This window comes from Pezoporus wallicus, unplaced genomic scaffold (assembly GCF_028554395.1).
Source record: "Pezoporus wallicus isolate ANWC-B61680 ecotype Strahan unplaced genomic scaffold, APGP_CSIRO_Pwel_v1 contig_4722, whole genome shotgun sequence".
Classification (NCBI taxonomy): domain Eukaryota; kingdom Metazoa; phylum Chordata; class Aves; order Psittaciformes; family Psittacidae; genus Pezoporus; species Pezoporus wallicus.
Window position 1 is genome coordinate 2303460 of NW_026641840.1, and position 11927 is coordinate 2315386.

At 53.9% G+C, this 11927-nt stretch overlaps 2 protein-coding genes across 3 annotated transcripts; both read right to left on the reverse strand.

Moving 5' to 3' along the window:
* Positions 1–250: 250 nt before the first annotated feature.
* Positions 251–3309, reverse strand: LOC130607934 (carboxypeptidase A1-like). Its single transcript, XM_057425466.1, has 11 exons — positions 3152–3309; positions 2884–2965; positions 2538–2672; positions 2356–2457; positions 2134–2235; positions 1942–2043; positions 1688–1798; positions 1423–1513; positions 921–1120; positions 645–729; positions 251–514 (listed from the first exon to the last, which is right to left on the reverse strand). The coding sequence occupies exons 1-11, from the start codon at positions 3214–3216 to the stop codon at positions 327–329; spliced, it is 1263 nt and encodes a 420-aa protein (XP_057281449.1). The 5' UTR covers positions 3217–3309; the 3' UTR covers positions 251–326.
* A 668-nt stretch (positions 3310–3977) lies between these two features.
* On the reverse strand, positions 3978–9281 carry LOC130607939 (carboxypeptidase A1-like). 2 transcript variants are annotated; one of them, XM_057425475.1, is made up of 11 exons: positions 9196–9281; positions 8267–8348; positions 6858–6992; positions 6613–6711; positions 6035–6136; positions 5858–5959; positions 5639–5749; positions 5090–5180; positions 4751–4950; positions 4290–4374; positions 3978–4204 (listed from the first exon to the last, which is right to left on the reverse strand). In XM_057425475.1, the coding sequence occupies exons 1-11, from the start codon at positions 9258–9260 to the stop codon at positions 4017–4019; spliced, it is 1260 nt and encodes a 419-aa protein (XP_057281458.1). In that variant the 5' UTR covers positions 9261–9281; the 3' UTR covers positions 3978–4016. The 2 variants fall into 2 exon arrangements, with proteins under 2 accessions (XP_057281458.1, XP_057281459.1); XM_057425476.1 differs by having other exon boundaries at positions 4290–4404; positions 9196–9269.
* Between the last annotated feature and the right edge of the window lie 2646 nt (positions 9282–11927).

Here is an 11927-nt window from a genome sequence, read left to right on the forward strand (position 1 = left end):
TGCCAGGCTTTAAGGCCAGGTTGGACAGAGCCTTGGGGCATGGCCTAGTGTGACGTCCCTGCTTATGGCAGGGGTTGGAACTGAGTGATCTTAAGGTCCTTTCCAACCCAAACCATTCTACGTTTCTATGCCCATTTAATCCCCCTTTTGGGCCAGCACACTACTCATGTTGGCTGATTAGCACCAAGCTGGTCTCCAGAAAGGCTTTTTACCATGATCAGGGAAAACAGAAACGAAGGAAAGGCATTGCTCATCCTTCTTTACATTGATTTATTGCATTTTCCCCCCTCCAGCTCATTCCATCACCACTCAGGACCTGCTCCTGCTTAGTAGGGATGATCCAGCGTGTACTGCATGATGACCTTCAGCGCCAGCCACGTCTCTTGGGCCGTTGGGATGATTTGGCTGGCAGGGAGCAGGAATCCATAGCGCCCTGTGTCCCGCAGCTCGAAGGTGAAGGAGTATTTAATGCCCTGGCTGTATGTCCAGTCAACAGTAGATCCACTGGCTTGATCTGGGTGGAGAAACAACAGGAGGACACTGCTGGACAGGTATTTCATGGGATCTTCTGTCTAAGCTGAGGTGTGAGTGATGATTTGGGTTTATTATGGGAGAATCACTGCTGTCCCCTCCCCGTTACTTACAGATGGTGGTGTAGATGCTGCCATACTTGTAGCTAGTGCCATACAGAGAAGACAGAGCTGCAACTGCCTTCTCGGATATCTCATGCTAGGAATACACAGAAGGGAGAAAGATGAGCCAAAGAAAGGGTAACTGTGTGGGATACAACCTGCAGGAGAGGCTTTTCCTCATGCCACAGGCAAAAAGGATGTCAAAGCTCAATAGGTGAGTTCCTCCTAGGAGGAAAAGAGCAGCTTCACATCATCCCAGCCCCCTTCTGCCCCCCACATCAGCCCTACCAGTTCCTCGTGGTCAGGCGCTGGGGTGTTGGTGTAGCCATAGGGGTAGAGCAGGAGCTGGGAGTAGCTGTGGATGGAGATGAAAGCCTTGATGTTCCCGTGGTTGTTCACAAAGTCCACGATGGCCCTCACCTCGGGCTCCGAGTTGGCGTAGGGTCCGTGGTATGTCTCTGAGCAGGGGTTCCTGCTGGCCCCAGCCTCTGTGGAGCAGAGGACAGGGAGCACAGGGTAAGTGAGTGGCAGCTGGGCAAAGGGTCTTTTCCATTTCCAAGCTTCTCCCACCCCTCAGCCAGCAAGGAACACTCTGGGGCTCCTCCTGGATAACTCTATGATGACTTTCAGTAGTGATCCCCATCAACACCCTGGTGCAGCCCAAACTCTCATCTGCCACAAACCAAATCACATCTTTTCTCCAGGGGCCATCTCTGGATCTTTCTGAGCCAGAGAAGGCCTCAAAGCTTCCACCTTGATGGTGGAACCTAATAAGTGGGAGGGCTCTGACCTCCAAACCCTGCGTTCCAGTTGCGGTTGGGGTCCACACCAACACAAAGGGAACCCGAGTTCCTGGACCTGGTCTTGCGCCACATGCGGTTCTGGAATGGCAGAGACATCTCAGCTGGGGGCCGGGGCTGCAGCTCCACCAGCACTGAGAGAATGGGGAGGATAATGGGTTGTGGTGGTCCCCTTCCATCCCATGGAAACGTGGACAAGGAGGTTTTGATGTGCAGCAGCCCCATCCAGCATGGCTGTAGGGGCCAGGGCAGTACCTGTGTGTGGGTGTAGACAAAGCCATCGGGGTTGGTGACGATCTCCAGGAAGATGTCCAACTGGTTCAGGATGGAGGCCAGACCCTCATCATTCTCATGATCCTGGACAATCTAGAGAGTGGATGGTGGTTTATGGTCCCCATTGCTCCCAGAGCACCATCCTCTCTATGGGGTTAGCCCTCTGGCACCCATAGTTGGCTGCAGGACCTTGTGGCCCATTGGGGACCTCAGCCATGTCCTGGGGGTGTCTGTACCTTCTTGGCAAACCAGACCCCGCTGGCCTGTGTCACCCACTCCCGGGAGTGGATGCCGGTGTCAATCCAGATGGCTGGGCGGTTTGTGCCCCCTCTGCTGAACTGGAAGAGCAGAAAGGGGGGTGGGGAATGTTGGCTTTGTCCCTGGCCCCATTGCCCCCTCGGGTCACCCCATGGACTCCAAGCCCTCACCCTGAGCACATAGAGGGGACGGTCCTCTGTTGACCGGCCGATCTCAAGCTTGCTGACCAGGTTGGGGTTCTCAGCCACCAGCAGGTCCATGAAGGCATAGATCTGCAGGAGAACAATGTGGGGGTCACAGCCAGCTCCCCACCTGCTGCACATGGAGCAAAGAGCAACCGCAGAATGTGGGGTTTTTACCCCCAAAATGCCCCAAATCTTGTGCTTTCTCACCTCATCCAGGGTATGGTAAGCAGCAAAGTTGAAGCTGTCAGTGGAGAGCATCAGTTGGCGGGGGCGATGGAGCATCTCCATCTGCTCGTGTTCCACCAGTGCCTGGGAGACAGGGGACAGGATGAGACCTTGTCCCACATCAAGACCCACATCTTCCTTGCCTCCCCTCCGCCAGCACTGACCTGTACGTCCTTGATCATGACAGAGTAGGAGATGTCGTTGTCCTCGAGGTGCTCTTTGACAGGCTGGAGACTGGGCAGGGGTACACGGATGTCCACGGGGTGCCCGGGGCCACGAGGTGCCAGCCAGAAGTCCAGCTATAGGGGGAGGGAAAGAGATGGGGGGTCAGATCCCACCTCGGGCTGCCCCACAAGCACCAGCTTCTGTCTTGCTTTTCACCATTTGGTCACCATCACCCCACATCCAGCACCCCCAGCCCTGCTCTACAGAGTGGTTTCGGGGTGCAAAACAAGGAACTTGGGGGTCTTAAGGGTGTCCCTAAGACCCCCGCTGCCATTGCACCCATACCTGCAGCTCCTCCACATCCTGCAGCTCATGCACCTTCTGCAGCTCCTCCTCAGTGGTGGGGATGATGCGCAGCACTTGGTGCCTGTGGGATCAGTGGGCCACCGCCATGGGTCCAGCCTAACCACCTCCCAACCATCCCACCACACTGGGGTTTGCTCTGAGCCTCTTCCCAGGAGTATTTGTGCCCCTTTGGAGCTGAACCAGCTCCTTCTGCCCCAACTGGTGCCACCATCCCCATCCCAGCCTCCCCTCTCCACCCAGATCCTACCCAGTAAATGTCTCAGTGCTGGTGGCCACTGCCACTAGGGCAGCCAGGAGCACGAGGACCTTCATTGTCAGCCTGAAGAGCCTCTCCCGTGTCCCAGCAGCACCACAGAGCTCTTAAATCCCATGGGAATGGTGGCCCCACCCCGGCCCCACCAGCTGTCCCCTTTCCCAGGGCAAGGGAAACCTCCCCTTCCCAGGGAAGGTTCTGGCTGGCACCAGACAAGGTCGGGCACTGCAGCACCATTGTTCCCTCCTCCACAGCATTCCCAGTGCCAGCCAGATCTGTTCTGTGAAGTGGGTGAGTCACCCATAGGCAGGGTTGAGAGATGGGGAGGTGCCAGAATCCCACCCCACTGGCTGCAGCACATGGCACTAGGGTGAAAAAGGGTAAATTTGGGTTGAGAAAGTGCAAAATGCAAGTTTTTGTGCAGAGGACTCGGTGCCCTCGATGCCTAAACCATGGTTGTGGTGGTGGCAGCAGCAGAATTGGTTTGAAGCCCAGCACAGGACAGAGATCAGAGTGAGTGATGGGCATCCCAGGTGCCTCAAAGCACTTTGGCCCCACCTATGGCGCTGAGGGTGCCCAAAGTCCCTCCTTGCAGCCCCCAGGGAAAGGATAATGGAGCAGTGCTGCCCAAAACCCCACAAATTTGGGTTTGGCAGCCCCAAAACCACTCATCTCCTCCCAGGTTCTTCAGGGCTGTTGGCTCCAATGGATGGGACATGTATGGCCAAAGTCACGAGGAGGGAAACAACTGTCTGCAGGTCTGAGAGTCCTTTTTCACCCCTTTTGGGGGGTCTAGCACAGAAACATAAAGGTGCCAGCCTTAAATCCAGGTCTGTTTATTGATATGAGGGACATGGGTTCAGTATGGATGCTCCAGGACATGGACCATGATGTTCAGCAGCGCTGCCCAGGTCTCTGTAGCAGTGGGGATGATCTGGGTGCTGGGCAGGAGGAAGCCATAATACCCCATGTCCCTCAGCTCCAATGTGAAGGAGTATTTCACCCCGTGGTCATAGGTCCAGTCAATGGTGGTGCCATCGGCCAGGTCTGCAGGGAGAGGAGGGGAGGTGTGATCCCAACACCGAGCATTCCTGATGGACACAGCACTGTGGGATGGGGAAGGAACACTAACAGATGGTGTTCACGATGCTGCCATAGGTGTACTTTGTCCCATACACAGCAGCCAAGTCACTCACTGCCTTTTTAGCCACTTCATTCTGCAAGGGAGACCCCCAAAGTGGTGAGACCTGGGGGAGCAAGACCTTGGGGCAGCAGAGCCTAGATCCCAGCATTTTTCCAACCCCTCTGCTCCTGCTTTTCCCCAAAACACTCTAATTTTTTGATGGATGGGAGGTACATCCTGTTATCACCCTCCCTTTTTTTTAGTGGTGGCCTTGGCAGTGCTGGGCAATGGTTGGAATAGATGATCTTAAAGGTCTTTTCCAACCTGGTTGATTCTATGATTCCAAGAACCAACTGATGGGCTTCAGGTCGGCTTTAACGAGAAGAGCAGGGTCCTGGAATGATCCAACCGGACTTTTCCACCAAGGCTGGTGCTCACAGCCCCGTGTCTACATGTTGGGACCATCTCACCAGCTCCTGGTGGTCGGGTGCGGATGCTGTCTTGTAGCCATAGGGGTAAAGCAGCATCTGGGAGTAGCTGTGGATGGAGATGACCAACTTCACGTTCCCATGACCAAGGATGAAGTCTGCAATGGCTTTCACTTCCCTCTCGGAGTGGGCATAAGGACCACGGTAGGTCTCAGAGCAGGGGTTGCTGCTGGAGCCAGAGCCTGGGGCATGGTGGAGGAGGCACCATGCAGAGAAGCTCCCCTGGGGAAGGGCTTTAGCCCCCAGGTTTCTCCCCTATAGCAGGGAGCTTTGAGGCACAAGTGATGCTCAGTGTGGGGACCTGGTGGCCCCAGCTCTCACCTCCAAACCCAGCGTCCCAGTTCCGGTTTGGATCCACACCGATGCAGTGGGAGCCAGCATTGATGGACCTCGTCTTGCGCCACATGCGGTTCTAGGAGCAGATGGGGTGAGACCATCGCAGGGACGTGAATCCCACCTCCTTGTTTGGACAGATGCCACCCTCCTGCCTGAGCAGCAAGAGGAAACGGCCTCAAGCTGCACCAGGGCAGGTTTAGATGGAGCTGAGGAACAATTCCTTCCCCAGAGGCTGCTCAGGCATTGGAACAGGCTGCCCAGGGCAGGGCTGCAGTCACCGTCCCTGCAAGTGTTCACACAGTGTGGAGACGAGGCCTCAGTGCCATGGGTTAGTGGTGGCTTTGGCAGTGCTGGGAATGGTTGGGCTGGATGAGCTTAAAGGGCTTTTCCAACCTGGTTGATTCTATGATCTTCAGGGAGAGGAGGAAACCACCCATCCACCATCCCACACGGAAGGAACATTCCTCCCCTCCCAAAAACCCTGCCCAACCATGGTTGCTGGAGACAAGCATTAGGACAAGTCCCTGTACTCACAGAGCTGTGGGTGTAGGCAAAGCCATCCGGGTTGGTGATGATCTCCAAGAAGATGTCCATGCTGTCCAGGATGGCAGTGACAGAGGGGTCCTGGCCGTACTCCTCAGCGATCTGCATGGGAAGAGGAGCAGGAGCTGCCTCAGTGTCCCTTGGGCAAAAGGGATGTGACCACAGGGAGGTGTGAGGATTGATGTCCCATATCCCAGGGCATGTGGGTACCTTGTTGGCCGTCCAGGCACCAGTGGCTTGTGTGATCCATTCCCGGGAGTGGATGCCAGTGTCCAGCCAGATGGCCGACCGGTTGGATCCCCCGGTGCTGAACTGCATGGAAAGGGAGGGATTTCATCCCTGTGTTCTCCCAGGACTGGGCAAGGAGAGGATTCCCCCTGTACCCACCTTCAGCACATACAGGGATCTGTTCTCATAGCTCTGCCCGATCTGGAGCTTGCTGACAAGGTTGGGATGATCAGCCACCAGCATGTCCATCCAGTCGTAGATCTGAAAGGAGGAGCTGCTGAGGCTCACCCAGGCTTTCCCTTTGGGTTTTAGAGTATCCAGCACCAAATGGAACATGCAGAGAAGATGTGGTGCTTCCCTAGAGGCCAGGTTGCTCCAGCCAGGGAACACTGCCAGGGATGGGGCAGCCACAGCTTCTCTGGGCACCCTGTGCCAGCGCCTCAGCACCCTCACAGGGAAGAGCTTCTGCCTTATATCTGACCTGAACCTCCTTCAAGCACAGACTTTGAACCCCAAAACGATATTGAAGTTGTCTTCCAGCAAGCTGGGAGATGCCAGGAGAGCCCACACTGCTCATGGAGGGATTCCCAGCCTCCTGGCTCAACTAAAACCTCTGTCCAAGGAGGAGTTTCATGTGCTGGGGGGCACCTACCACCATGAACATCACTGCATGGATGCAAGCATGGCCTGAGTGTGTCCCCACCAAGGTGAAGTGAATGCTCTACAGAGCAAAGTACCTCATCTATCGTGTGGTAGGAGGCAAAATTGAACGTGCTGGTGCTCTTCTTTGTCCTCCTTGGCTTTGCCATGGCTTTCTTCTCCTCATCCACTAGTTTCTGTTCAGGAGGAGAAAAGCCATCCAACAGGCTACAGGGAGCAGGGAGTGGGTTCTTCTTCCATCTCCTGCTGGTTTCCAACTTTCTGGACCTTCCATTTGGGATTGAACTGCAGGAATTCATCCCGCTCCCACCGCAGCTCTCACCTGCAGGTCCTGGATCATGATGCTGTAGGACATGCCATTGTACTCCAGGAGGGTTTTGACTGCCTGGAGGCTTCGGAAGGGCACCCGCAGGTCGGCCGGGTGGCCAGGGCTGGCGGGGTGGCGCCAGAAGTCAACCTGGTGCGGAGGAGAGAGCTCAGCCTCATCCTGTGCTGGTGCTCATCCACTGAGCTCCACAGCACCAAAAGGGGTAAAAAGGTCTTGGGACAAGTTTTGGGGACACATGAGACAAGGAGGCAGAAAAGCACAAAATGGAATCAGTTCTCAGTAACGTTAATTTTGATGGCTTTGTAATAGAAAATAACCACAGTGCTTGAAGGTAATTGACATAGTTTTAGGACCTCAGTACAAAAAGTGTATGAAAAGCAGAATAGAAAAACTGGACCTGGGGATGGGGAGTATTTGGGACTAGCAGATGTCCAGGATGGGCACAGTTAAAACTAACTGGTAAGTAGAAGGACGGGATGATTGCTGTCTGTGGTGTTAATAAAGCCATTAAGCTGGTGTAAACATCTACTGGGGAGTATCCCGGACTAGCAGATGGCCAGGATGGGAGCAGTTTAACTAACTGATAAGTAGAAGGACAGGATGATTGCTATGTCTGTAATGTTAATTAAGCTGGTTATGAAGATTGTTGGGAAAAGTAAATGACCCTCAAAGACCACCACCACATTTCTGTATGCAAAATCTCTGGGAAATAATGTAATTCAGGTGTAGCCTCATGAATATGTATGTATGCCCAGTGACCATATAAGGATGGCCTGAGGGGGACACACATTAGGAGGAGCTATCCCCAGTGTCTCAGTGTCAGTATAAAGAATACCTGCTTGTCAACTTGAAACTCTGCTGGCGAGTTTGTGCCTGGAGATTTCTCCGAATCACACACATGGGTATCGGGTCAGGGGCATAGAATCATAGAATCCCAGGTTGGAAGGGACTAAGGATCATTGGATCCAAGCTTTCTAGGCAAAGCATGACCAAGACTGGGTGTCCCAGCACCCTGACCAGCTCAGTCTTCAAGTTCATTCCAGTCAAAACCAATGCAATGACATTTTTGACAAGGATTCTCAACGTGGAGGTGACAGTGCTGCAGGAGCCGGGGTGTCCCTGCTTCATGTGAAATATGGTTAGTGGTGGCCTTGGCAGTGCTGGGAATGGTTGGACTGGATGAGCTTAAAGGGCTTTTCCAACCCAGCTGATTCCATGATTCTATGAAACAGAACGGCCAAGCTCAAGGTCCCCCAAGCTAAATATTATATTTATATAGTTATGAATTCTTTATATATATAAAATGGGAAGGAAAATAGGATGTGAAGTCATAAGGAGGTCCTGGGTGTCACCAGGGTCTCTGTTTCACATCAGGGTATGCTCAGGGCCCCACCACAGCTCACCTGCAGCTCTGTCTGCTCGCCCAGCGCCCTAAGCAGGGCAATCTGCTCCTCATTGCTGGCCATGATACGGAGGACCTGGTCCCTGCAGGGAGACAGAGCCATCAGCACGGGATGGAGTCACTGGAAGGGGAAAGGAGCTAAGCTTCCAGTGTTGATGTGGTGCCATTGTGGTCTGGGTGGAGCCTGTGAAAGGTCTGCACTGGCTCAGTAGGTTGGAAAGTCCATCAGCGGTTGGAGGTTGGAGGTTGGAAGTGAAAAGTGCAGGTTCAGAACAGCCAAGATAGGGAAAAGAAGCAAGTGCTGGAGAACCTGAGGTGGTCTCCATCCTTCTTTTGATCATAAGAATGCCCAAAGTGTTAGGAGATACCCTATATATCAATATATTCTGCCTATATCATAGTATCATGGAATCCCAGACTGGTTTGTGTTGGAAGGGACCTTAAAGCTCCTCCAGTTCCAACCCCCTGCCACAGGCAGGGACACCTTCCACTAGAGCAGCTTGCTCCAAGCCCCTGTGTCCAACCTGGCCTTGAACACTGCCAGGGATGGGGCAGCCACAGCTTCTCTGGGCACCCTGTGCCAGCGCCTCAGCACCCTCACAGGGAAGAGCTTCTGCCTAAGAGCTCATCTCAGTCTCCCCTCTGGCAGGTTAAAGCCATTCCCCTTGGCCTATCAGAGGCTGTTGATATGTTTAGGTACTTCCCAATACAGCTTCCACTCCAGCCTGGCTGGGCTCCACAAGGGTGGGTTAAGCTACACCACTGCCGGTGTCCCTATAGCAAAACCTGCTGGATTTCACCCCTTTGGGATGTCATCCTTCCTGTCTGATCCCAAAGGAGAACAGATAGGTCTGGGTATCTCTCACCCTGGTCCCCATCCCCATCCGTGGTGTCGTCCCCCCCCCCCCCCCGGCTTCCAGCAGGACTCACCCCACAAAGAGCTGCTCACTGCAGGTGGCTGCCACAAGGGAGGCAAAGACCAGGAGGATTTTCATGGTGAGCAGACACAGACGAGCCTCAGCCGTTCATGGACCTTCTCAGCAGGGCCGCATCTGTCCCACGGCGCCAGCAGTGACAAACAGGTTAGGAACAGCTCCAGGAGCCCAGATGTTTGCTTTAGCTGGACAAGAGCAGCCAAAACAGGGAGGATCTGGTAATGTCTTCCTCAGTGCAGGCAGCCAGGGAGGATGTGTACCCATGCACCCAGTTTGGGGTGAGTTGCTGTCACACCAAGTGTGACATCCCATGGGTGTGGGATGGTGGCAACAGTGAGGTCCTAGAACCCCGGGGTACACAAGGACACGGTGCTTTGTTCCCATTAATTCCTTTATTACTGATCACTATCAGTAAGTCAGTTACGGTGAGTAAAGCGAGTGTGTATTACAAGTTACTACAAGATTACTACAAGTTACTACAAAATTACTACAAAATACCAGCAGAAAAGCATATAAACATAATTTATATTTACGATTAACTACTTATATGCACACATATATATAGACATACATTATAACTCAAAATCTACCATTCAAGTTATTACCGGTGCCGATCCTCCAGGAGTGGGGCCAGCTGATGATGGATGAAGTCTCACATCAAAGCTGATGGATGTCACAGAGCCCAAAGCCAGACGTCCCCAGTGAGGCTCCAGGGGTCACACAGGGATGATCACCTGGAGGTAATGCTCAAAGAGAGAGAAAACAATGAGTTGGTTTTGGGTAGAAAATGAGTTATTTTATGTCTTCTCGTTTAGATACAAGAGTGGGTGCAGGACAGCAGCTCCTGGGTGCCCGTGGCTGACTTCTGCTGCTTCAGGAGGTCAGTTCCTTACAGAGGTTTCTTTGTTCCTCAGGTTATAGTAGCCTCTTTGTTCCACAGGTTACAGCAGGGTCTTTGTTGTGCGTTTATCTGCAGTGTCCTGAGCTCCTGTCTGTGCTTGTCAAGGATGCTCTGGGTTCCTGGGCTGGCTTCCCAGCCTGGCAGACGTCACCTCAGTGAGGTTTGTAGCTGGCATCCGTTGTTTTTCTCAATAAAACCAGGTTGTTTTTCCAATTGCACCAACAGCAGTGTGTGCGGCAGGGACAGAGCCGCAGCCGGGGGGTCCATTGCGGTTTCAAAATGCAGAACCAGGACAGAATCCCAGCCTGGTTTGGGCTGAAGGGACCTTAAAGTTCATCCAGTTCCAACCCCCTGCCATGGGCAGGGACACCTTCCACTAGAGCAGCTTGCTCCAAGCCCCTGTGCCCAACCTGGCCTTGAACACTGCCAGGGATGGGGCAGCCACAGCTTCTCTGGGCACCCTGTGCCAGCGCCTCAGCACCCTCACAGGGAAGAGCTTCTGCCTAAGAGCTCATCTCAGTCTCCCCTCAGGCAGGTTAAAGCCGTTCCCTTTGGCCTGTCCCTACAGGCCCTTGTCCAAAGCCCCTCTCCAGCTTTCCTGCAGCCCCTTTAGGCACTGGAGCTGCTCTAAGGTCTCCCCTTCAGGAGCCTTCTCTTCTCCAGGCTGACCCAGCCCAGCTCTCTCAGCCTGGCTCCAGAGCAGAGCTGCTCCAGCCCTCGCAGCATCTCCATGGCCTCCTCTGCACTCGCTCCAACAGCTCCAGGTCCCTCTTGTGCTGCTGCCCCAGAGCTGGATCAGGACTGCAGGGGGGGTCTCCCCAGAGCACAGAAGAGGGGCAGGATCCCCTCCCTGAACTGCTGCTCATGCTCCTTCTGATGTTGGTGAGCTGGTCCTGGCCAGTGGTGCCAGGTAAAGGTCAATGTGTCCCATTGCTGGCCTGTCCTCCCAATGGAAGAGCATATTCTCATGTCCAGCCTGTCCCTCTCTTGTTTCAGTTGATGCTGTTGTCTCGGTTTCATGTTCTCAATAACCTATTTCTATGGATGGGAGCGTTCTCATTAGGTCCCCCCACCCCAAAGCTGTCTCATCTCCAGGTCTCATCTCCAGCCCATCTCAGCATCCCACCAGGGGACACATCCTCCTGTTCCTCTTGGTGATCCCCACTGGTCTTCCTTCCAGTCTCTTTGGTGCCAGGAGCCCAAAAACTGGATGCAGTTGTCACCAAAGCACACATTTAGTAGAAGAGGGGCTGGGTGGCCTCAGACCCGGATGATTGGAATAAGCTTTAGGTCTACAACACCAGCTGCGGCTCCTCAGGCTCTGCAGCTCCTCCCCACTTACCACAAAGTCCCTGCTCTGGTGGCAACAGGTTGGCCAGGACCAAAAGCCAACATGGGCCCTGGACCCTCTCCACCAGATGGGATTTACCAGTGTTGGTTCTAATCCCCATCTGGAGGACGGGATATCGGAAGTGTGGGTCAGTTTGGGAAGCAGATGCCAGGAGCAGAGGGGATGGGGACACACATGGGGAAGCTCCAGCTGCCCCGTGCTTGGGTTTGCTTTTGAAAACATCGGCACTTAACCCCAAACCAAACCCACGTGGCTCTTCTCAATGCCTCAGACTCACCTTCACCTTCCTTTCCCTGCCATAATCTCATGTCCTTCAATCTGAACCAACATTTCACCCACTACACCAGGTAGTTTTGCCTCCTGCCAAGCTCACGGAGCAGTGAGTAACTCACCAGCTGCTGGGAGATCACAAGACATGGAGATAAACCTGTTAGAGCTGATTGATAATCACTGCAGCAGCAGCAGCAGGGATTGC

What these genes read in the sequence shown, in the direction of transcription:
- LOC130607934 (XM_057425466.1), bottom strand. Translation starts at nt 3,216, where the DNA reads ATGAAGGTCCTCGTGCTCCTGGCTGCCCTAGTGGCAGTGGCCACCAGC. An exon ending in GGGTCTGGTTTGCCAAGAAG is followed by an intron (nt 1,799 to 1,941) that starts GTACAGACACCC and finishes TCCACTCTCTAG; the next exon opens with ATTGTCCAGGATCATGAGAA. An exon ending in TTGTCTACACCCACACACAG is followed by an intron (nt 1,514 to 1,687) that starts GTACTGCCCTGG and finishes CTGCCATTCCAG; the next exon opens with AACCGCATGTGGCGCAAGAC.
- LOC130607939 (XM_057425476.1), bottom strand. Translation starts at nt 9,260, where the DNA reads ATGAAAATCCTCCTGGTCTTTGCCTCCCTTGTGGCAGCCACCTGCAGT. An exon ending in AGTGAGCAGCTCTTTGTGGG is followed by an intron (nt 8,349 to 9,195) that starts GTGAGTCCTGCT and finishes GTCTCCCTGCAG; the next exon opens with GGACCAGGTCCTCCGTATCA. An exon ending in TTGCCTACACCCACAGCTCT is followed by an intron (nt 5,181 to 5,638) that starts GTGAGTACAGGG and finishes ATCTGCTCCTAG; the next exon opens with AACCGCATGTGGCGCAAGAC.